At 46.9% G+C, this 24718-nt stretch overlaps 2 protein-coding genes across 7 annotated transcripts in view; one reads left to right on the forward strand and one right to left on the reverse strand.

The window, feature by feature from the left end:
* Positions 1–19715, forward strand: part of LOC149358505 (EF-hand domain-containing protein 1-like) — a 32343-nt gene extending 12628 nt beyond the window's left edge. Inside the window, exons 3-11 of one of the 2 annotated variants that reach the window (XM_089570585.1) lie at positions 7147–7296; positions 10338–10472; positions 11567–11800; positions 12950–13067; positions 14458–14669; positions 15933–16073; positions 16962–17271; positions 19261–19331; positions 19427–19715. In XM_089570585.1, coding sequence (XP_089426711.1) covers positions 7147–7296; positions 10338–10472; positions 11567–11800; positions 12950–13067; positions 14458–14669; positions 15933–16073; positions 16962–17271; positions 19261–19331; positions 19427–19450 — 1395 coding nt within the window. In that variant the 3' untranslated portion in view covers positions 19451–19715. Of the gene's footprint in view, positions 1–7146; positions 7297–10337; positions 10473–11566; positions 11801–12949; positions 13068–14457; positions 14670–15932; positions 16074–16961; positions 17272–19260 lie in introns of both variants that reach the window. The other variant, XM_089570584.1, reaches the window with a different exon arrangement.
* LOC149358506 (uncharacterized) overlaps positions 18997–24718 on the reverse strand; it is a 31561-nt gene continuing 25839 nt past the window's right edge. For 2 of the 5 annotated variants that reach the window (XM_089570591.1, XM_089570593.1), the window contains one exon: positions 18997–20436. In XM_089570591.1, the coding sequence (XP_089426717.1) occupies positions 19922–20407 (486 nt within the window). In that variant the 5' untranslated portion in view covers positions 20408–20436 and the 3' untranslated portion in view covers positions 18997–19921. Of the gene's footprint in view, positions 20437–21171; positions 21640–24718 lie in introns of those variants that run through there. The other 3 variants (XM_089570590.1, XM_089570589.1, XM_089570592.1) reach the window with 3 other exon arrangements.

Here is a 24718-nt window from a genome sequence, read left to right on the forward strand (position 1 = left end):
TTTATGAAGCAGTAGATGTAGTTAGGCTGATAATAATGACGATGGCATCGACATACACTTTCGCTATGTAGATACAATCTGTTAATTGCTTGCACGGCCATCGCCAGAAGCCTTGTTGAAATGTATACAATAATCCCTTTGGTTAACGCCTGTTAGAGAACCCTTTATGAGAGCATCGGAAATGAATGGTCTGTTTGTCGTATAAGGCAGACTTGTGATTTATTTATTTATTTTGACGCACTGCTTGCCTGACATCATAAACAATATAGATATTTTGTTTGATGAAGCATTTTTGTTGAGAAATAATGCTTAATTCCGATCAGGGCCACCAAATATATATTCATTTTGAGAAGATAAATATTTTGTTAAGACTAATTAGAGTAAATCTGAGCAGTGAGCAGTGATATGCCGCTTCATGCATTAATAAACATACGCAAGCACACTGATGATTGTGAGCCTTATTATACAATTAATTCATATTTGGATCATGACCTCCCTAATAAGTTTTTCTTAAACTTTTTGAGTGGTGCGCTGCATGACAAATGAGTGTTAATTTCTCCAGGCATTGATTCCCCGGGCGCACATCTTACTCCTTGTTAACATATTCGCTTGCAGACAGTTGCCTAAAAACAGTTCGGAAATACATTACTTGGGTCTTACATTAACGCAGGATATGTTATGGTCTAAACCCATCGATCTGATTTCTAACTAAGCTTTCCAAAGGTTCGGGTACTTGCCCCGGCATACATGCAAAACCCTGATCCGCCCTATCTTAAGATATGGCTGCGTCGTTTAGAATCCCGTTAAGCTTGTGGACGTAAACAAATGGTAGATGGTTAAAAATCGAAGGCTATACGTTTTATACTTCACCGATATGACGGGGATTTTCACCTTCTCGTCTTTGTGATCTGGGCCTCACCCCGGTGAACTGACGGCTTCGCACTGAATGTTTAATGTTCTTGCACACGTTAATTAATTCTCCGTGATTTTAGTCACTTAGCAACTATTTCAATATAGTCTACACGCTTAAAATGGTGTTCTTCGCACAAAAAAAAAAGTATGAAAGAACATTTAACCTTTCAGTTCTCACACTGACTTGATCAAATATCGTTTTTTTTTTTTTCACGCACACTATACAAATTTAGAACTCCGTTCCAGCCCTAATCGAGCTTTGTCTATGAAATAATTTTTAGATTCCGCGATTTTAGCTGACATTTTTTTACTGTGCGTTTCCTTGTGCTTTCATTTGCTGCTGATTATTACCAAGTGTGAGTGCATTTATCTCCTCATATTGCCTCATGCTATGCTGCAGGATGTTAAAATTAATTGATTGATTAATAATTAGCACTATTAACAGCACAAAACATTTTCTTCGCTGGTTAACAAACAACCTTATCGTGCATTATTGTCCGGTTCTGCACACATGAAGAAAATCTCTCACAGCAATTTGTTTAGACCATAAAATTCTTCCCCGGTGACTTTTTATCTGCCTCAATTCTTCTCACCGCTGCTAAGCTCTAAATCGTTCGTGAAGTGAGCTTCTACCAGTGAGGTGGTGTTTCCAGTGAAAACAGGGAAAAATAATCTGTATTTATACTTTAGCAGGCAAGAATTGCATGGGTTTCTCCACATCGTTATAAGCGCGCGAACAGCATGACCCAGATTTCTAGTACAGCGACGCCCTCTGTTGACGACAGAATAAAAGAGAAGACTAAAAGGAAGCAACGCACGGTGATAAAAGAAAGAAAAAAACATTACCAGGCGCAATTAGAGCAAATGTACTTTTCGTATTAGCCGCGAGCACAATCTTTCTCGGAAAAACATGGCGCTGCACGAATGAGAGGCGCGGGGGGAGGGGAGGTAAAAGAACAGCTGGAAGTGTCTACGCTGGTTTTCCCCATGACGTGGCGGCACTAGCGTAAGATTAAAACACAATAAAACATTTTTTTTATATATTGGGAGGGGATGAAGTAATGCGAAACGTAATGCGTTTTAAAAACAATAACCTGGGCATATAATTACTACTCTAAGTGACATGAGGTGTTTCAGCAAGTGAGCACCCTGATTCTAAAAAAACGTTTCAGGAACGTCGTATGTGCAGCGGTCATTATGTTACCACTTAGAATCACGTGACCTGAGAAGATTGTTATTGGTAGTATAGTGTGCCCTGCATTTTGATCTCATAGTAACGGTAGGCTATCAAGAGGCGTAGCCATAAAGGCGGAATCCTCGGTTAGCAAGAATATGAAGAGGGTATGCATGGAAGTTCGGGCAGCCGCTTCGCTCTGTTCGTAGAGGAAAGGTGAAGCATTTTCGTTCTAGTTTTGTTTTTGTTTTTTTAATATGAAGAGATTCATGGATCCGAATGTACGGAGCTTGTAAGCAAATGATAACAAGTTCTTTTCGCCTATTAAAGCCGCGATATCGTGCAGGCTTCTCCTTAAAGCTTTCTGTTGTGCGGAGAAGTTTGGTCTTGACGAAATGCTGAGGACGATTTCACACTTCCGGTACCTTGGTCCATCCATTTCCGTGCCCAATCGGATGCCGCCAAGCAATCCTCCGCTGTCTTTAGCTTCGGTGGCGTTTGGTTGTTTCTTTAGGACAAGCGTTTCTGCTGTGAAAACGTACCGCCCCTTCAAGATGACGTCGTCATGCACCCCTACCGGGCGCTGTGCAGTGCACAGAATCCTGAACGCCGTCGCGGATTTAACTGGCGATTACGTCGCCATTTCAAATACTAGCACAAAAAGTCTGCGTGCTTCCCTTGCAAGTTTCTTCCATCCTATCTGTTTCAGGTTGTTGTCTAAAACCTCTGCACCGCCCTTTAAAACTCTACTACGCCGCAAATACAGCCTTTGCCAAAAGCAACCAGGCTGCATGGCATGTACTCAGAATCCTCACCTTCTACTTAAGAAAAAAAAACCAGCCAAAAAGACGGGGACAAAGGAGAGACGAGGCACACACAACGACTGGACTATCAACTGTGCTTTATTGAAAAACAGCCAGTCTCCGAGAAAACCCAACAGAGCATGCGCAGTTCAACGGCACCGCAAACCAGCACAAAAAACAACAACAGCGAGCTCGTAAGATAGTCAAGCTGCAGTGTCAACGGGACAAGTAACCTAATTCTTTCTGCATCAACGTGATAGAAGCCGTGCTAACGCAGTTATCTCCATGATTGCTAATGTGAAATGCTTCGAGGATTTCCCGCTCAACCTTACCCTTGCCTCTACCGAGAAAAGTGACACTTGTCACTATTCTCGGTAGAGGCAAGGGTAAGGTTGAGCGGGAAATCCTCGAAGCATTTCACATTAGCAATCATGGAGATAACTGCGTTAGCACGGCTTCTATCACGTTGATGCAGAAAGAATTAGGTTACTTGTCCCGTTGACACTGCAGCTTGACTATCTTACGAGCTCGCTGTTGTTGTTTTTTGTGCTGGTTTGCGGTGCCGTTTAACTGCGCATGCTCTGTTGGGTTTTCTCGGAGACTGGCTGTTTTTCAATAAAGCACAGTTGATAGTCCAGTCGTTGTGTGTGCCTCGTCTCTCCTTTGTCCCCGTCTTTCTGGCTGGTTTTTTTTTTTTCTTAAGTGTAATATACCAACTAACCCAGATTTCAACTCTTCTCCTCACCTTCCCCCTTCCCCCACCCCCACCCGATAGGCATGGGAGACTGCCCTCCTCAACTGCTCCACACTGGAGTCCCAAAGGGCTCTAAGCGGGCGCGCGACGGGGCCTCGTCGTGCGGTGTCCCGGGCTAAGGATCCCGACCATGCAGCAGGGTTTTTTGACCCTCAAACTCTCTTTGAATATTAAAGTTTTTCGCCACCACCACCATGGTTCGCTTCTCATTAAAATAGTAGGGCCCTCACGGCTTCCCTAAAGATCAAAAAGTTATTTGAAATTGAGGACAGGGGTCCACCTTACCATACAGAGATTTGGAGCTTGAGAGCTGGCATGACAGCTTCAGTATAAGGCTGAGAAGGAAACCGTGCAGCCTGGTTACTTTTGGCAAAGACTGTACGTTTTTTGGTGACAGCAGCAGCATTTCGACTTGGTAGAATTGCTAGGAACATGTGTGCAGAGCCCTTTATGCAAGAACAGGAATTTCAGGTGGTGGAAATTAATTCGAGGTGTTCAACCTTACGGCGTGTCAACGTCACAGTCGAGTTGTTAGCTTCAAACCGGAGAAATACATTGTTTTCTTTTACCAGCACTATACGAGGTAGGCGACGGGCGGCTTCGTCTTCAGCGCATAAAAAAAAAAAAGATCAATGCCTCTCACGCAAGCCTCTCACGCATGTGAGACAGGTACCCTCCTCTGACTTTCTCGTGTGTGTGACGCCGAGAGCACCGGACGAGCACGATTATAGAGCTCACCTGTACACGCACGCTGAATTCTGAACGAAACGCGCCAACACAGGTCACCCTTTACATAAGAAAAGAAAAGAAGAAAAAAAAAGAACGTTATTTGCTCACATCATCTCCGGTGCTTCCAGCGTTCAGTCACAACTTTCCCGACAATTACCGCAAGTGCTGAGCCAGGAAGACCGCAAACACCGAGTTACTCTTTTTTTTTGTTACCACCACATCTCTTAATAACTCAACGCCAGTGACTGAGACCCAATTTTTTTTTAATGGGTGATGAGTAGCGTCAAATAGCTATGTTATGTCTCCGTCTTATGTGATGTGAAATTGCCCGCGCAGTTGTGCAGCTGATGTGGAGGCTACCGTATTTCTCGAGAAGAAAAAATAGAGGTGGGGGCAGCGAGATAGGTGGGGGATTCAGCCTTGTCCGTTATAGAGACAGAACTAAACGGAACGCTTCGTCTTATCTCCCTTTTTTTTCCGGTCTCAGCTATTCTCTGCCCTGGTACCTGTGTCAGCATCGGACGCAAATAGCTTTCACGCTCATTTGCATTAGATGAACTCAGAACGTCGTGTCCAGGTGATGGCAGTCTAAAGTCGGTTGCGTCCATCTGTACGTTGAGAGCTTTAAGCGGAAGCTCAAGCCAGTACGCCAGTGTTCTCTTGAGTAACGAGAACGGCAAGCGTGGGTGGCCACACCGACATCAGCGTTTAGGTGGTGGCGTTAGCGTTCTGTGAAAGGAAAGAACAGGCAACTAAATTTGCAGGAGCTGCTAGGAACTCTGAGGATGAAGGAGAGGAACAGAACACGAAAAATTTCAAAAATAAATAAAAAAACAGCGCATACGCAGGGGCCGACGAAAAGAAGCAGAAATAGTGAATAGGATGTTGGGAATCGGAAGCACTCTAAACTTAAAGGAGTTATAACTTTATTAAACAATCTGCCTCTTCCTTGCCTATCCCGCAGGCACGCACAATTTTTCTTCGCACGCTACCACAAAGCAGACCTTTAAACGTCGGTACATCATTTTATTCATGGTCATCTTTGGGTCCATAGCATACTTAATTATTTCGCAACTAGCGCTGGATCATTTCGAACTCGCTTGTCGTTTAGGTTGTTGGATAAGAAAATTGAGTAATTTACCATATTTAATTACCATTAATATTATATGGCAAGCAAGTTAAGAGAGCAAAAAGTGCATTTCTAAGTCCCCTTAAAAGACTGTTGTGTCTTTGCCTCACACTATATGTACACTCGACGCCAAAAGTAAATGAAAGGCAATTTTGTCGAAAAAATTTAATTTCTTTAAATCTAAAGCATAATGGTCAATGTTTGTTGGTGCAGAGTGCAATTCGCACGATCACAATTGGGCTGCACATATTTATTCAAGGATGCCTGAATTGGGAGGGCAATGATAAAAGTTTTTCCTTAATATTACCTTCCATTTACTTCTGACGGCACCTGTACACACAACAGCAACCGTACGAAGTTCGTCGCATGCGTTGCTATGGCCCTCGTGTGCCCTCGTCGTGTCATTGGCAATGCACAGAAATGGTTTTCTGCCAGTGGCTGGAACCACTCGCAGAATTGCCGTTAAATAGGAGCATGCGCGTTGCATGTGCCACCGAGCGCGCTCACGCATGAGTGAGCGCATACGCGGGCAGTCGTGCGGACAGGTGATCGGGCGAGGTGGGCTTGTGCTCTTACGCGGCATCATTTTCTGGCAGCGCTCTGCTCTTATATTTGTTTGTTTCCTGGAAGCGAATGGTTGACGACCCTTCGATCGACGACCTGGCTCCTCTGTGGAGATGGCGGCCTTCGCCGTAGCGCCGCATAAGGGACGCTAACGAGAAATAAAGTGGCCGCCGATCTTTCATTGAAACTTATCGACATAATGGCGTGAAGCTTTGGTGAAGAAGGAAACTGCAGGAAATTGTTGGAAAAAATATTTAAACAGCAGTGGAAAAGAAGGCATTTTATACCTCCTTGAATTTTTTTTTTCACACATGGCACCTTTCAAATTTTTCAGTGTTTACTACATGGAAACAGACAAAGAAAGTCACGTGAACAAAGCGAAGTGATAATTCCGTCAGTGACACGTCAGTTCTTCTTCGCCATAGCGAAATGCTGTTTATTGATGCATATCTGTGAATGTTTGTCAACCGCGATTAAGAGCATGGATAAGGGCAGAGGCTATATAAACATTCTTCCTTGAATAAACTCTGTAGAAAGTGCAGCGCTCGTCCTTCACTAAAATCATGTGACTTCAACCGCTCTCGAGCAGTTGAGGCCAACATCAAACGCCAACGACAAAGTACAAAAATACCAGCTGCCGGCTCTTGTATAAATGGCCTAAAACTTTTTACAGACTTTTTATAAACTCTGTTGCCTTCCTAAAGATAACTTCTTTCTTTACTCATAGTCCATAGACTGTCCTTAGACAAAAGTGTACAAAAAATGTATAGCCATGATTCTATTGTCTATACACTGTCTATACAACTTCATTAACAAAATTCTATTCACACTCTATAGACTTCCTAAAGAATTTTTTGTAAATGGGAGAGGAGATATAGGCGGGGCCCATTAACACTTCCAGGCAGCGGTGCTCACAGCGTCAAAAAGAACATGAAGTGACCTAGTATTCAGCCTCCCTCGAATAAAACCTTCTCGTCTGGCGCTTCGTGTTTCGTTTGACGCTGACATGCACCGAGTTCGGAAGCGTCCTGACCGAGAGATTTGAATGCGTCTGTATTCCTCCCCGTCTCCCTCTCTCCAGGTGTTGCACTTCCAGGGCTACTTCCGGGAGGACGTGGACAACTCCCCCTTCGAGCAGTACCGCGTCCGCCCCGTGGACATCTTCTACTTCCTCGAAGACGACAGCATCTCCGTCCGCGAGCCCAAGCAAGAAAACAGCGGCCTCAGCCAGGTAGGCACGGTGCACACCATTGCATGCGCACTGCAACGATCCGCGAGATTCCAACGGCAGAGAGTTGAAGACATAACGTATAACATGGGCTTAGTGCACTTTGGAGCGCTGAGGCTTTTACTTAATGACACCCTGTTTTCCTCAATGCAAGCCTGTGAGCTGCTCAAGCATCTTACCTTCACCATGTTGGTGCAGTCGCTTTCTTGGGCACTAAGTTCTTATAGTGCAAATACGTCAATGGGTACCTGGAACGGCTGTTTCAATGCATTAATCAATAATATTGTAAAATAAGAAAACAGATGGGGCAAAATATACAGTTAACAGCCATGGGCTGTCAACTATATATGCTGGCTATACTGGAAACGCTTCGTTACACAAAATTTGTGTGGTGACGGTCGGTTTCACCGGACGCGTATATGGCTGCTCGTATCTTGATCAAGGCTTTCGGGTTTTGTCGTCAGGCAGCAACGCGATGCCTTATAATGTTTGTGTGCCTCCGATTCTGGCTTGAAGGACAGTATACCAGCTTTGTCTTATCCATCTTTTGTTGTCGAGTGGCACAGGGAATCGCCATATCAACAAGAGCAAAAAATACGGGGTGGGGGTTGCTGATAAAAGACAGAGAAGTGGGAGACAAATAACGCGAATACAAAAGCCAGAACGCTAAAAGTAACAAGAATCTTCAACCTGGCTTTCATACTCTGTCAATCCGCACAGTTTGGCGCAGCCAAGCCCATGCTTGAAGCATAGATGTGATTCGTTCAGAGTCACGCCCAAGGTAAGGAGGAGGATTGGGGGGCATCATGTCACTCTCCCACGACTAGTTTCAGCTCGCGGGGCAAGACGCCTTCTCAGTTCTACGCTTCTTAAAAGCAGCCGATGGCAGACTTCTCCACTGTACGTCTCAGAGAAGCTGCGCTATACGTTCGTCCCAAATTCAGATATTTAGTGAAATAAACGTCTGAAAACGTAATCGGTGCCTTTACCGATGCTGGAAGTTGTAGTGCCCATAATTAGTTTTTTTTTTTTTTTTTGTATACTCTAAGGGCCCCTTCGTGCTTTACGGAAGAGGAAAAACATGCAAGAACATCTCCGTGTACAGAAATTTGCACACGGGATATGTAATAAATATGACACACGCGTTCAACAGTTTGCTGAAGGAAGTGCATTCAAAAGGAAACAAAAATGAAAGAACTTGTTACGAACAAACAAAATTACACAGTATTAATAAATAAGAGCAAAAACGATAATTTCGTAGCCAGTTTTATGTGTGTGGCCCGACAGCCGCAGTAATGTAACGTAAATATGTGCACATAAATAGTGGATGCATTATTTGCACAGAAAATACCGGACAGCGGTGCAGTCGACACCTGCAGGGATGATGATGATGTCCCTAGGGCACGCGGGACTAGCACGAAAATACACTTCATTCTCTTCGCATTTCAGACACGGCAAAGCACTTCGTTTTCATCGCTATCCGTGCCTACGGTTGTAACAATATGTAGCCGATGGGGCAGGTCGACGGGAGTATTTTCCAAGAAAAAAAAAATGGAGGGGACACTTAAGCTTCGCCTTAAGGACATGACGCGAAAGTGTAACGGGTTAATGCCCATATACGCAGAATTGATCATTCTCTACTTAAAATTCACAGACCCCTGAGAATCCTCATACCACTCCTGATGCAGTGGTGCAATGGTTAAGCGATGCGATGGCAGGCGCTGTGATCGGTGGGGCTTGCGAGACCCAGGTTGCTCTCTCCGAGCAACCTGTCGCGACCAGTCATTAATCTAACTGCCACCTGCCACCATAGAGTTTCTTACTATTACCTAGAGGGAAAGCTGGCAGCCCGTCTATGGGAGTTTGCATGGCGACCCCTCGAGACCACTTCAGCCACCATGGGCGCTCAAAGCATCATGGGGCGGTGAGCTACTTGTTGCGGAACTGCAACTTTTGGCCAAAAAATAATAGAAAAATTAAGCTGTTTGATAACTACAAACGTCCTAACATTCAATATCTTGTCTAATGATTGCAACAAACGAGCAGAAAAGCATTTAAATGCAAAGCTTGCCCAAAATAAGAGACGACTCGCTCTCCTATTGGCCAAGCATTGAACACTATAAAAGCTAATATTTCGTAATTAACAGGCACATTTTTAAAAGTAGATATGTTTTCAAAAAAGATGTTGTTGCTTAAATATTATAAGAGGTTTTTTAATGGCATTTCGGAAAAGTGAAACCTTTCATTGGCGTTGTGTGTCTATGCGTTTTTACTACTATGGTTTTTGCACACTGCGTTCGCGCGAAAGTCGTCTGCGCACACACGAACAGCGTTTTCGGAATGAAACATCTCAGTAGTGCCACTCCGTGTTCCCGATAAACTACGACTGTCTCGCAACAAGTAGCTCACCGCCCCATGATGCTTTGGGCGTCCATGGTGGCTGAAGTGCAGCGCCGCCAGCTTTCCCTCTAGGTAATAGTAAGAAACTCTATGCCTGCCACGGTGGTCAGTGCTCTCACAATCCGGTGGGCAGGTTGTGATGACGCCACAATTGGCCACATTACCTGGCTGGCTCACCTGCATCCTAGGTTGTTTCTTTAATTTTTTTGTGGATTTTCGCTCATGGTCAACAGCGCCGACACCGGATTTTTTCGACGCGAGCTCCTTAGCGCTATCGCGTTAGTGAACCACCAACGCCTTTTCCCCGCCGCTGTGGCTCAGGTGTTACGGCGCTCGGCTGCTGGCCCGAAAGACGCGGATTCGATCCCGCCCACGGCGGCTGAATTTCGATGGAGGAGAAATTCTAGAGGCCCGTGTACTGTGCGATGTCAGTGCACGTTAAAGAACCCGAGGTGGTCGAAATCTCCGGAGCCCTCCACAACGGCGTCCCTCAAAGCCTGAGTCGCTTCGGGACGTTAAACCCCAATAAACCAAACCAAACTACCAACGCCATTTAATGCTGCGTTCCGCTGGTGATGCGGCCGAGAGCAGTCGCGTGACGTTTTTCACTCGTTGCGTTCCTGCCTGAGCCGTTCTTCGTGCAGGGCTGCGTGTTGCGGAGGCACCGGATTCGCAAGTCGGACGGCCGCTGCTTCCACTGGAGCGACCTGAACGTGGGCGTCGCCATCTCGCTCTACGGCGTCACCTACAGGATCGTCAACTGCGACAAGTTCACCAGGGTGAGCCACTTGCGCGCATGCGCCTGAAGGTCAGCCGTTCTCTGTCGGCGTGTCTGTCCTGGGAATTCTGTAAGTAATTAAAATGCCTGAGGTTGGTTTAAGAATATCCCTGCTTGTGCAGTTCTGCGAACGTCGTTATAAATAAGTTGCCTACCTAGGAGGTACTGCCAACATGCATGGACACTCTTAACGTGATGATGTACAAAGACAAAAGAAAGATTTTGACCTGCGAGAAACGGTTCAAAATCGAGCTATATTCGCGTATTATCGCCCCATCATGATTCGTCACCGGTCATCAGGGCAGAAATAATCATGAACCGCCGTTCGAAATGATGGCTTAACGAATTGTTAAGTTGGTTTTTCCGCAAAACACTTCGCCCAACTACGGGCGCCACTGACCATAAGGAAGACAAATATGAAATGTCGATTGCAGTTTGCAGTGCCTGAGAATTGGCCTGAGAGCTGCCTATTCAGGCAATTTTCAAAGCAATACACGGGTCTGCGTCTTTCCGTGTTGGTATCGAATAACGCTTACTGCGCACAGTTCATCCGGTCACTGTGTGCGTTTTAATTACTGATCCCGTGACTTTCATTTTGAGCCATCATTCGTCCGGCCGACTTTTAAGGAGCAGCTGACACGCATCGCCAATTACGTCACGTAACAGTAATGTACTTTTCGGTTTGGTTTATTGGTTTATTGGGGTTTAACGTTCCGAAGCGACTCAGGCTATGAGGGACGCCGTAGTGAAGGGCTTCGGAAATTTCGGCCACCTCGGGTTCTTTAACGTGCACTTTTCAGTGTACCTGGACGCCCTAATCAGTGGTGAATGTCACTGTAAAATTTTGAATGTGTGCAGGGGGTTGGTAACGATGACGGCAATGATACACAGTGGCTATCGTGAGTGAGTCAGAGTAAGTGGCTTTGCACGAAGTCTTAACCACTCCATGATTAGCTCTTCCTCAAGCTACGGAATAGTTTACTTTGTTTATTCGTTTGACACTGCAAAGAAGCATTCATAGCGGAGTAAGGCACCAAAATCATTGATCAGATAGTATGCAGCAACTCCGTGCTCACAGGTGCGTGCCTATCGCAGGACTTTCTCAGGGGCCACGGCGTGTCGGTGCGCGCCCCGGAGCTCCTTCCCGAGGACCCGTACACGGCCGCACGGCGGAGCCTGTCGCAACACCAGCGCAAACTGCACACCACCAAGAGCCAGCGGGACAAGCTGTGGCGCTTCCTGCGATACGACCGACACGTGCTGCGCTTCTTCTGCGTGGAGGACGGCGCAGGCGTGGACCCCAGGCGCCGAAAGAAGCTCGTGCTGCAGGTATATATACACATTACAGTTCCTCTACTGCAATACTCGATATAGTAACTGCGCTGTGCATCAAGCAACGAAGAAAATTACTTGAGACATACGTTCACCTTCTTGTGAAAGTGCTAGTCTACCACGAAGTGCACAGCCTGCAGTGCAGTCATATAATGTAATCATCATCATCATCATCATCAGCCATTATACGCCTACTGCAGGTACAAGGTCTCTCCCACATCTCTCCAATTAACTCGCTCCTGTGCCAGCTGAGACCACCTTATCCCCTCAAACTTGCTAATCTCACCCGCCAGGTAAATTTCTGCCTCCCCCTGCTACGCTTCCCTTCTCTTGAAATCCAGTCCGGTATCCTCAACGACCATCGGTTATACTGCCTTCACATTACATGTCCTGCCAATTTTTTTTTCCTGATTTCGGCTAGGATGTCATTAACAACTCTCGTCTGTTTTCTGACCCACTCTACATTCTTGCTTCTCGTAACGTTACACCTATTATTTTCCTTTCCATGGCTCGCTGCGTTGTCCTCATTTTAATTGAACCTTTTTCGTTGGTTCATATATAATCAGCTACGAAAGTAAGAGACTACGAAAGTAAGAGACATGGTTCTTTGCACGTTTCCTGCAGTTTGTGACGTCGTCATCGCTACGTAACATTGTTACAAAACGCAAGCTGCAGTAATGTCGGTGCAGTAGAATTGTAGTTCGTACTCAGCGCCACTATACACGCTTTGGTTAGTGCGTGACTATTCAGATGCGAACAACACGTCCAGGAACGCAACCGACGTTCGATAGCAATGAAGCAATACTTAGCCGATAACGCCAGATTTAGTGTTCAGTTGGAGACGTTAGCTCTCTCCCTGTCAAAGTGAACACGTTGCTGGCATCCAGGTAAAAGAAATGTAGACTTCAGCAATGTTTTTGCGCGAGTGAGCCATAACTGCTGCGGCGCACTCTAATGAATATTGAACTCAAGTAAGAATTCAAGTGTTAGCATTAAGCAGTTGTGCATTGTATAATATTCACACGCTTAATCACAAACAGCGGTTACGTGAGCATTGTTTCTCGCCGCATTTAAATATGTAGCCGCTTTTCTCAATAGCTCTTGAATTATTACGTGTCCTTCCTTCTGTGCTCCTTAACCACGCAGTATTTCCTGGTGGACGACACGCTGGACCTCAAAGAGATGCATCGGCCTCTGGAACAACGGGAGCTGGCACCCATTCTGTTGGGCCGTCAGAGGATTCCCAAGGTGCAGGAGAGCAGAGGTGCGTGCCGGTGTATGGTCGACAGCTCAAGTTCCTGCTATGCGTTCTTTTGAGCGAATCCACTGTGTTAACTTTTTTTATCAGCACGTTAAGTAGAGAAATGTGTGCAGAATAGACACCTTTCTTGAAGTTCTAGTCCACGCACATATTGCAAAGAGAACATGAACATATATTATGCGTCGGTCGTGTTTTTCACCACTTCCTGCAATAATGTCGATAACGATAAGCGCAGAAATGATGCATGAGTTGGTTGCTGCGGAAGTGCACTGAAGGGCCACTTCATGGAAGCTCTGATAGCTCCTAGAGCTATCTAAGTTTGCGCAACTACAATGCGCCGGTGTGAATGACCACACGGAAATTAATTATTCAGCACAGCAGACACACTTGGAGAAAGATATGCATACGTGCTCAAACTTTGTTGCATTTCTTTTTCCCAGGGATTAACACTCCACATTGTACTCAGTTGTGACACACAGGGTGCTGGTCGCTTGATATCGGTATAATTAGTGGCGGCGATGTTATGATGTTGTTTGCTTTGATCAGATTCAGGTGCTCTAGCTCTGTTGTTTTGATGACATTTCAATGCGGATTTTCAAAGAATGGATAGGACACGAGTGTAACAATGCAAGTACCGAGTATTAGACAAATTTAATTTTCAGTTGTGACTTCACCGGATAGCACAGAAAACTTAAATATTCACCCGGATACGACAAAATGTTTATAATGATTTTCAACTAAAGTACAAATGCCGGCTGTCGGAAATAGGCCAAAAAGCTTGACATACTCCAATCTCATCTGCTCTTGAAACTATGGGCCCAACTACACTCAAAATATCGTTTTGAAGTTTTGTAGTCATTCTGAATTTAAGTGACCGACATCAAGCTCGATCAATTCACGCTCGAGTCAAGGTGAGGTAAATACGGTAGTCAGTCTACTCTTCGTTTGCTTTGGTTTGTAGTGTATCCGGTTCTGTCAAACAGCCTATACAGAAGCGACCTCATACACAAAACAAAGTAACAAAGATTGTATTAGTTTCTGACTTTCCTCACTATCGTCGTGCCTCTGCTCTGGCCGAAGTCCTCTTATAAAATAATGGAGAGCTTTAGCTTAGTGCATACATACTCACGAAAATTTATGCCTGGGTACTCAACTGTCACTGCGTGTGTGTAGCAAGGAATCGGTGATGAGGCATGCGTCTACACGAGTACGTCTTAGTAAAGCTAAAGCTCTCCGTTCTATATATTACGAAAGACATGAAGGCTTTACTGAGTCCGAGTATCTGGCGCTTGAAAGGTTACAGTTTACGTACCCGACAAATGATTTGCGCCGCGATAGTAAAAATCTCAACCAGGTGAACATGAACTCTGTTTCGCCTTCACGCCGCCACCAGGCTTATTCCACAAGTACGAAACGGACGGCGAAGGAGAGGAATTCATCGGTCCAGAGGATTTGCAGCCGGGGCGGCGACTGAACATATACGGACGAAGCTTCCTCATATACGACTGCGACGATTTCACTAAGAACTTCTACCGTGAACAGTTCGGGGTGGACCACTTCGACGTCATAGACGTCGACGTCAAGGAAGAGGAGAGAGTCCAGCAGGTATGAAGCAGCTTTCTTGTCACATGGCAAACATCGGACGACATGTTAAACTTTCACGCATAGATTTATCTGCTCCATAAGAATCTCACAACCTGGCTGCGATTAATTTCGCGTTTTTTCTTGACTAAGCTGAGGAAACACCCGCAGAAATTTTGCTGATATACGCGCTAAACCAACGTCAACAAAGAAAATTTAATTTCACATGAGCATTGTAATCATCCATTGCAGAGAAAACTTGGGTTCTAATGATAGGTGCAGCTAAACTTTCATAATGTTGTTGTTACATGCATCTTTTTGGGCATGGAGTAAAATGGTACAGAAGGCAAAACGCATGTCTAGAACGACCGAACTGTGTTCCCCAGCTCCCAAAGCTGCTGCGATCAGGAAGGCGAACAACGACGATGAAATCCTGAGTTTAACTGCACATGCTTGCATCCAGACCTTTTTAACCAAATGTTACCGCTAGATATCGCGTGTTCAACCCGAAACACGCCCAGAACGTGTTCTAGACAAGCGTTTTGCCTTCTGTATAACTAACTTACTGTCTTAATTCGCGTCGTCTTGGCTGTCACAAGACATCCCTGACTGAACGCCAGTTCACTAAAAACTTCTCGATACCCGTCGGACACAGCGATTTTCAGAAAAAAGGATGCAGCTCTTAAACAACGTGTCTCTAAGCGCTGTAACTGGACGCTACGAAGTTTTAGTTTTTGTATTTGTTAGGCTTTCTTTCAAAGCCGGTAAAAAGAGCGACATAAATCATATCTTGTTGCAAACACTCCTGCTGGCTGGTTCACACAAGGTAATCAGAACACTGTGCTGCACAACGCTACCATAAACGTCTTGTTCTTAAACCAAAGTTCAAAAGTAAGCCGATTGGAGCAATTAGTTAACGCTGCAGAGAGAAAAAATACTGTGAACCACTTCAAGGGACTTCCAACAGCCAGTCTAAAAACATGGTTACTTTTAGATGAAACAATGAACAAGCGGCACACGTAATTGGTCGAATATTGGAAATTGATGGTTTCACTTCGGTCCTTTGAAGCACCGGCCACTGCCAATATATTTCCATTATTGGGCCGATTAGCTTTGCTGCTGGGTCCGCATACCTGAAGCCTGCCAGAAGTAAGTGGTTTTTAATAAACACGTAATAAATTGAAGGAAAAGATTTTTGCTTGCCCCGACATCTGCTATCGCTGCTGGAAGCACCTGAGCTGGGGCAGCCAGACTTCACGGTGGCGACATTCTTCCCCACACATGCAGCCCGTTCCTCCGCACAACGGCTTCGGCTCCCCCGAGGACACCCTGCAGTCGGTGCTGAGGATAACCCCGCGGAGGGCGAGGAGGGACAGCCGCCAGGTCCTGGAGAAAGAAGGCATCGTGCTGCGATTCCAGGCGGCGCTCGTGAGTGCGGCCTCGGACCTCTCATTCCGAACTTCACGGGTGGCTCCCGTTTCGCTACAAATGACACGACGTTATATATTTACACAGCCTGTCTTGTCAGCCGATTGTTTTTCGTTTTAGAGAGTTAGCTATTATTAGCTCGTTCCTCAGTTTCGCTTCGTCATCGGCAGCCCCATCTGCTTGGTTTGGCAGATGGCAAAGTGAGGAAGGAAAATCCCTCTCCAGATTTCCCTTTCTAGGGAAAGAGAGAAGAGGGTGGGAGGGGATGGATAACCTGGTGGCCTGGGCGTCCGCCTAAGCTGCGTGAGGCGATTGGTTCGAAGCCCACCACCGGACAAGAATGGATATGTACCTCGTTTGCCAAAAGTAACCGAGCAACAGGTTTTTGCTTCTCAACCGTGCAAAGGAGCTGTTACGGCACTCCTAAAGGCCAAAAGGTGTCAAAACGTGAGGACAACGGCTCACATTACTTTACGGAAATTTATAGCTTAAGGGCTGCCGTAAGTGCTTCGCTACGTGGCTAAGAAACAAACCACGTGTGCCCGGTTACTTTTGGCATAGACTGTAGGTACATGCGTCCCCCGCCCTGGCGTTCGGATTCTGTCTTTCTCACATCACAGCTAACGCCCAAACATTCGCCTTGCACACTCGTAACCATCATGTGGTTTTTATTCCTGAGATAAAAGTACGCATTTTCAGTTGGCAGTACTGTGTAGTGCGCAGCTGGTACTGATTAAGCAAAGTAATCATAGCACTAGCATAGACATGTCCCTACAATTTAACGTCGATGAGGTGCGCGCAACAGTCCACCGAGAAATATGGCTACACTCGCGGAGCGCTTTCGGGACAGACCTATATTACTTACCCTCTCGTGCTTGTTGTTCCCAGGACAGCACGCTTCCCCTGGACAGGGAGCGCAGCTTCGTGGTGTGCTTCTATCCGTCGGACGAGACGGTCTCCATCCTGGAGAGGCCGCTGCCGAACTCGGGCGTGCCCAGCGGGAAGTTCCTGCGGCGCATGCGTCTGCGCAAGCCTCTTTCTTCCACGGCGCCTGGGACAGAGCCGAGCTACTACACGCTGCCAGACTTCCGCGTGGGCAACGTGCTCGAGGCCGTCGGCAGACGCTTCATCATCGTCCGCGCCGACCAATTCGCGGCCAACTACATCAAGCGCTATCAACTCGAACCATTCGCGAACGGTAGGCGCACGGCCAAGCAGGACTGAAATGGCGTAGCGCTTGTGCAGTCTCGGTTCCGTGTTCTTCCTTGTTGTTTCCGAGCATCTTAACCGTGAATATGTGACGATGATGGTGCATTCTTATGGTGCAAGGGCAGCTTCGGCCAAATAGCGTCGTGGCACAAGGCGTTTTTCTACGTACCGTGGGGGCACACATTTTCAAACCGTTTCACCCCAGAGAAGTCAGGCGCCAGGCCAGGGGAAAGCTTGTGCCCACCGTATCACCGTTGGGTACCCGGCAGCTCTGGGGATCGAACCCAGCGCCTCCTGCATGCGAGGCGGATGCTCAAACCCCTTGGCCACCGCTGCGGTGGAGCATGAATATATGCTATCGCGCTCAATACGACTTGCAACCCGCGAGCGTGCGGCCGCAGCGTTTTCGGAAGCATAGTGGGGCCGACAATCCGAGCGCCTGAAAGCTACGTGGAAAGGATTCTGCTGTTCCGGCAGCCAGGCGCATCCCCCGCGTCGTCTGCTCAACGAAATCTGAGCTCGTTAATTCTCACAGGTATCGGCGCATCTAGCCCTGCACAGGCGTGATTTCAAATCGTCAAAACCGCTCCAGTCATACTGTGATTGAAGAGCGATTTGGGCGTGACGGTTCTATCGGGCATGACAGGTGCAAGCAAAAGGAATGAAACAAAATCAACTGTGACACGCGCCTCGCATTCGTCACGCAAGTGCCGGCGATGCGATAACTCCACGGTACTGCCAAGACCACAAGGGAGAAGACTGAGTGGTGGTACAGCAAGATTATTTTCCTTTCGTTTTCAAGCGCGTCGGTTGTCGGCTCCACCGTGCTTCCGGGGAGCGCTCCCGCCACGCTGCTTGAGGTTGCAAGTCATATGGAGCGCGATAGTACCAGTTATCGCTTATACCCGCTTTACAACAGTACAGAGTATTAGCAAAGAGTGTATATCGTCCGCCAGCCTCCAACAGCGCTTGCGCAAATGACCGAGGGATCAGGTGCGGCAGCACTTGACCCCAAGGAGGCATCCGCACATGCGCTTTTGACAGTAACTGTATAGGGCTTGGACTACACGTAGCGCTACTACCACTTACCGGCTCTCATTTTACAGCAACACACTGACCCCTGAAGATTACGCGCTGATGTCCACTGGCTGTTCATTTCTTAATACAGCAGGTATAAATGACCATAGATTGGAGGTAATGTGTGCATTAGAATCAGGCACGCAATATGAATGCTTAGCCCCGAACTTCTCAAAAATTAAACTGGCACATTTGCATTAATTGTACACGCTGTGATAAATTTTCTCAGCTTTTGCTGCGTTTTTAAGCCAGCGCCTATCAGCTCCCTGCATTCTTTTTTCAACGCGGCACCTGTTAACAAATTGCTTAGGTTACCCAACAAATGTTACTAGAATATATACTTATACAGACAATCGTTATTTCTGTAAGCGCTGCGATGCACGTCGTCACAGGTATTAGGGTAATTTATTTTGGTAAAACCAGGTGGAATCGATTTCAGTTGGGAAGTAATTACTCAACTGCACCTTAGCGCAGCCGTACGGCCACAAAAATTGCAAAGCTATGGGGATCCAACCCGGTACCACCGCCTGTTGTGGTCAATCGCTCCTTCCTCAGCTTAGTTGGCAGAGCGACTGCCCAATACAGGCGGTGGTCTGGAGTTTATCGAAATAGACAATGCACATAAGGTAGACAAGTATTAAGCGCAGCAGACGTTTATTTAACAAACTTACATTGCGCATCATGGAACACATGAAGGGGGCTTCAGAGAGCGCAATAGAGTTTCAATGACGTGTCTGAAAAATAAAACGTGATTAAGCGCACAAAGCTACAAGATGAATAAAGACAAAGGCTGAGATATTTCTTGGGTCGAAAAGGGTTGTAACACAGGTAAAGCGCTCGCATCTTGTAATCAAAGACGAAGTTTGGACGCTTGCTAATAGTTTATCTTGGTTGCTTACAGGAGGCGTCGACAATACCGCTGTAAACGGGGATATCCGAGCCAATGAGGAGCTTCTTAAAGATCGGCGGGCGGTAAGGAATGCTTTCGTTAGGTACCAGTCTTGAAAACACGCTAAGCCAACAGGCTTCCCCAGCCACTATCTGAGCTGATCTTCGTTTCCTTCTAGGTAGAAGATTCCGGACCATCTTGAGCAAGATCTACCGAGAGAAGTCGGCTGGCATGCAAGAAACCTCAATGATTACAAAGGATATCTTTTACTGAGAATATAAAGCACCGCTTGTTTCGGCAATGTTGTGAAAGATACAAATGTGCACATAAGAACAAAGTCGGTGGTAAAGAAGAATACATAAGAGCATGACGCAGTGCGTTCGCGCGTGTTGAAAGGCGCACTGACTCAGCACAGCGCTTTGTCAGAAGCGTCTGATGCAGCCGCAGTAAACTACCGTTAACGTGACCACAGAACCTACACAAAGCATGATGCATTTTCGGGTCAAATGGCACTCCTTTGGCCAGCAACGTCCCACAATGGGCCCGCCATTCCAGCTCAACCCGTACAGGACTGGACGCAACAGATGCTGCCCACGGCACGGTTTGGGCGGGTGGCGAAGGCATTCTAAGCGCGAACACCGCACCAGCCCAAACACAGCGGAGAGCGCACGGCTCATATGGTGCTGTTCCACTCGCTCAGGTCATTGACCTTGATCAGCACAGGCACCGCCGACACGGTATGCACGTTGCCGCCGCCGACACCACCAACACCATGTGCGTGGAGCGGCATTGCCTGGTGCGCAGTGTTCATCTGTGCGGTGGCACTGTTCAACAGGACGGCTGCACTGGGTGCGCCTCCGAGTTCCTCGGGGTAGTTCATGGGATGATGCGTCTGGAACGTGGTCATGGCGATGCCGTGGGCGGGGGAGGAGGTGCCGGCGATGAACCAGGGCACGTGAGACTCCGGGCCACGCCGGGGCTTCTTGCGGAAGCGGGCGATGAGCGAGCGGCACACGTCCTCCGCCTTGTCGGTGATCCAGTAGAACTCGGTCCTCTGGTACGCGACCACCAGGAACAGGAAAAGCGAGAAGCCGACGATGGGCAGCAAGCTGTACCAGCTGAATGGCGTCAGGATCGAATCCACGATGAGGCCGCCCATGGCACTGGTTTCTTTCTCCGCACGCGGGCCTGTGTCGGAGACAAGACGTGCATGCGTGTATGTTTCGGCTTAGCCGAGAGAGAAGCACTGTTTGAGCGCAGGAAGCGCGATCCACTGAATGTCGCGTCATGCGAAGCGGAGCGTTCGGGCATGCCAACCGTGTCGAGAGAAAAACGAGCCGACAGGTTAGCGCGTTCCCAACCACGCTACGTCGAGCACGCTTTCAGTGGGGCGACGCGAGCAGTCAACACAATGCGACGAAAAGCAACATCCATTTCGGCTGTTAACGGCATTGTTAGTGACCATATTTAGACGTTGCTTCGTGATGAATTTCGAAGGCCTCTGCGGCCTTGATGTGCTGCATATCAAACGCGGTTCATATCAAGCGTCCGCAAAATTCCTGTCGTGTCGTCCTGCTCTATTCATTTCATCCTTTATCCTTAATGGCCGACGAAGGCAGCAAACTGCTAAGCGGAAGCGGTAGGGAATGCAGTGTACAAAAATCACAAAGGAAAGAAGTCGAGCTTGAATATATATCACTTATATTATGCCGCCCCTACCCACTCCCCAGATCATACATTCGGGATGCGAAAACCTTAGGTTAAATTTATATATAAAAAAAAAGTGCACCCGTTTCGAACACGTTGGGCTTGAACCAAGCATTGGCAACACATCCAAAAAAATTTCTGTTCAGATGCCCAACGTTTAACCCTAAAATGAAGCCATGAAAATGCAACACTCCGATTAGACAAAACCGTACTTACGTACCCAGATATCCGCCGGTTCACACCTGTTCAGCGAGCCGTCTTGCACGTTGTACGTTAGGCCTGTGAAAGACTTCACGAAGGGCAGCAAATCCTGCTACACCGCGCTAGACCTCGCGTCTTTCGCTATCGGCTGCCGGTCGAAGAAAGGGGGTGCGTCACCAGCTGACAGGGTCCGCCCACTTTCGGTTTTCGCTGACGGGTGGCCGCCCTGACCAAGCGTATCTCCGCCACGACGCCAAGCACTAAGCGAAGGGAAAGGGGGCTATGGGAGGAGGACATTTCACAAAGGCGTTAATCTCGAGGAAGCCCCAGGGACTTTTGGATCTTCTGTAAACGAACGAGCAGCTGTGAACTGCCTTGACCGAACGCGACGTCTTTCAGTCAGCAGTCTCGTGATCAGATAAGCAAGCAAAGAAAGAGAGAAGGGGAGAAAGCAAAGGTATGCACATCAGCAATTGCTGCCCCCTCCCCTCCCCCCCTCTCCCCCCACCCGTAGGCGAATAGGAAGCGCTACGATTTGCAGGAATTAAGCCTAAGATGGGTGCCAGCCGCTTTGTGTTTTTATTAAGCCTCTTTTTTCTTTGCTTACACGCCTGAAAGGTCTTGCTTGCTCAGCTAAACGCGTGACTCACAGAACCTTAGCAAGGACGCATTAGAAAACCTTCGTATCAAAGTTGCCCGTATTTGCTGACGCCCCTACCCGCACAAGTGGCTTCAAGAAAACAAGAAAAGAAGCACTGAAACCAAAGAACGCGCCAAGCTAAGTTAGCCTTTTTTTTTTTCTTTTCTGCACCCTTCTGTACTCGAAGCCGATATCGGCGACAAGCTGATACAAGTATCACTTCGCCCCGAGAAAAGGCGGAAATTTGGAAGGCCGTTTGCCTATTTCTTGGTTGTTTTTTTTCCTCTAATAACGTACCCCTGGCGAATCCACGGGATTAAAGCTGCACGGTGAAAAAAAAATTACCGACGATTACGTTACTTCCTAATGCGAAATTTGAGCGCAGCAAATAAGCTGTTTCACCTTTTCGATAGTGAGTCAACCCCAGCTGCGGAGTTGGTTTCAGGGACAACGCCGCCGATGCCGACACAAACAATACACTCTAAGAAAAAAGGGTGTAAGAAGGGTGCATCTTCAGGACTTATGCTATCTGAAGGCGCATGGACTAACGATGCACTTTGCAGAGTGCATCGTTACACCCGTGTGGAGGTGGTGGAGGCCGTTAGTCTCTTTCAGAAAACTTACCCCCTTTTTTACTCTTCAAACCAGCTGTGTTCCCTCTGCGCGAAGACGCTGTACAGCAAAGTATGCAGCCCTCACCGCCTCCCCTCCCTCTCGAAGATGGCCCTCTCCCGAAAGCGGGGTGGCGGGGTTATTTTGAGGACTATAGTTAAAAGCTACGCTGGCTCACGCTCCCCCACTGCATTGATCCTTTCACCCGCGCTGGCGACACTGACCGCGCCTCCTCGCTTCTTCAAGGGACCAGAAGCTATTTCTTCGAAGAACACGTACAACGATCTTCTGCCCATCTCCGCCTGACATGGTCGGCAATAATGGCGGACGAAGCGGCTTGGCGGATGCACAGAACGTTACTGAAAAAAGGTGCAGTGGCCGCGATCGGCCACGACAACCATCACGCATGCAAACATGCTCTTGGTTGCTAACGACCAAAATAATCACTAATATTCGGTGCATGTGCTTTCATACTCATGATTGGATATCATTTTAAAAAAGAAGTAAGTCAGCAAAGACAGACGGCATGATCGGTGCTGTGTTACTCCTCTGACCAATCGCAGCTCTGAACGAAATCAACAGTTTAGCGCTTCAACACACCAGAGGCATGAAAATTATTGCGCTTATAGTTTCGGCTTGTGGTTAAGCTTTTATTAAAGAGGTAATAAAAGCTTTAAAAGGAACAGTTTTGCTTCACAGCCAGCGTAAGCTCTATTAGTCAGCGCTGTTCTTCATTTTCTAATAGCGTACGATAAGTACCAGGGCGGTTAATTCCCTCCGTACAATTTCGAATAACGTGCACTGCTTTTCGAATAACCCCTCGTTGTGGCACATGTTCCTGAGCAAATAACAGACGAAAACAGAAAGGGTTCAGGTTAACATGCATACAAGTTAATAAATCAAAATCAGACGAACGAGCGAGATTGTTGACGCTGTAATTTTATGTTAGCTGAAGATGCAATGTAACGCAAATCCCGAATAAATTGCACTCTCATATTTCTGCTCCATTTCAACAACAAAAAAGAGCCCTACTCGCTGATAAACGCGTGATCTTCACCACTAATACTGACAACGCTGAAAAACAAAAATGCAAGAAACTAGGGAAGGAATAATTCTGCATCTGAACTGAGTTGTGAACGTGGCCTGACCATTCCATATATATAGGTACATTTTGTTTAGAGCACTTTTACCAAGACACGAGCCAGGCCTCAGAGTCGCACTTTTGCTGGTCTACTATGAGATCACCAGCATTTGTACATCTGCTCGGAAACTCCTCAACGCAGCGTAAAAGACACTTCTACGTTTCCTTTCCAACAAGTGTACAGATCCTTTCTCTCGGCACAAGATAGCGAAGCCCATAGTAATCAGTTTTCGAGATAGCTGCATTTCCTGATCATGTTTTGGCGCGTACAAGTGTTTCACATAGAAGAATTCAGGGAGCGAGGTGACCAACGCGATTTAAGTCTATTCGAACTTCTCTTGCGTATGAAATTGTGCTGCACGCCTACAAGAGCAGCAATTAGCTTAAACTCAGTGTACGTGTACGTAACTTTTAGCTTTTAGGTTGTTCCGCGCAGCTTTAATGCAGTCAAGTATAGTACTGATATTCAGAAATGAAGTTGACTGCCTCTAATTTTTTTTTTCGAACTGTGGCGCTATGGAAGCATCGAATTCCGCAACAAACCGGGTGCCAGAGGAAACAGTAATCAAGGCGCTTATATTGCGGCAGTGCATTGTGAATTCTTATGGAATGGTTCATGCGTCAGGAAATAACTCTTTCTTTTAGAGGCTAATGATAAGCACTAAACAGTACATTGCACTAGACAGACGCAGCCCGAAGACCCAAGCTCGAAAATAAATGAAACTACGGCGTATAAACCGGCAGGTTTTCCTTCATCATCGTAAGTTGCTTCGGATGACTGAGACTTTTGTCTTGTATGCACAAATAAAACTGAGCTAAAGGACACATTGTATCGCACTGACGAACCAATCTTTAACAAAAGCATAAATTCAGCGGTGGCAACTGCCTATATTGAATAAAATGACAGCGCGTATAATAGACGGAATCGCCCGAATAACCAGTCGGTTGAAGCGTCTTAACGGATGCTTGCTGGCATAGCGCTGGCAGTGCTCCATTTCTGCTCTGTTGACCCATTTTGAAAATATTTTGAGAACTTCGCGAACACTGGAACGATGAGAGGTGAGAACTGCTGCATCAGCAGTTGTCGACTGTCGTTTGAAGCCCTCTTTTGCGCCATCTTCCTCAAATGTTCAAATGTTGTGAATCCCCTTTGTTTGCCTGACGCTTCT

Source organism: Amblyomma mixtum, chromosome 2 (genome assembly GCF_055824585.1).
Source record: "Amblyomma mixtum isolate Tamu chromosome 2, ASM5582458v1, whole genome shotgun sequence".
Lineage (NCBI taxonomy): Eukaryota > Metazoa > Arthropoda > Arachnida > Ixodida > Ixodidae > Amblyomma > Amblyomma mixtum.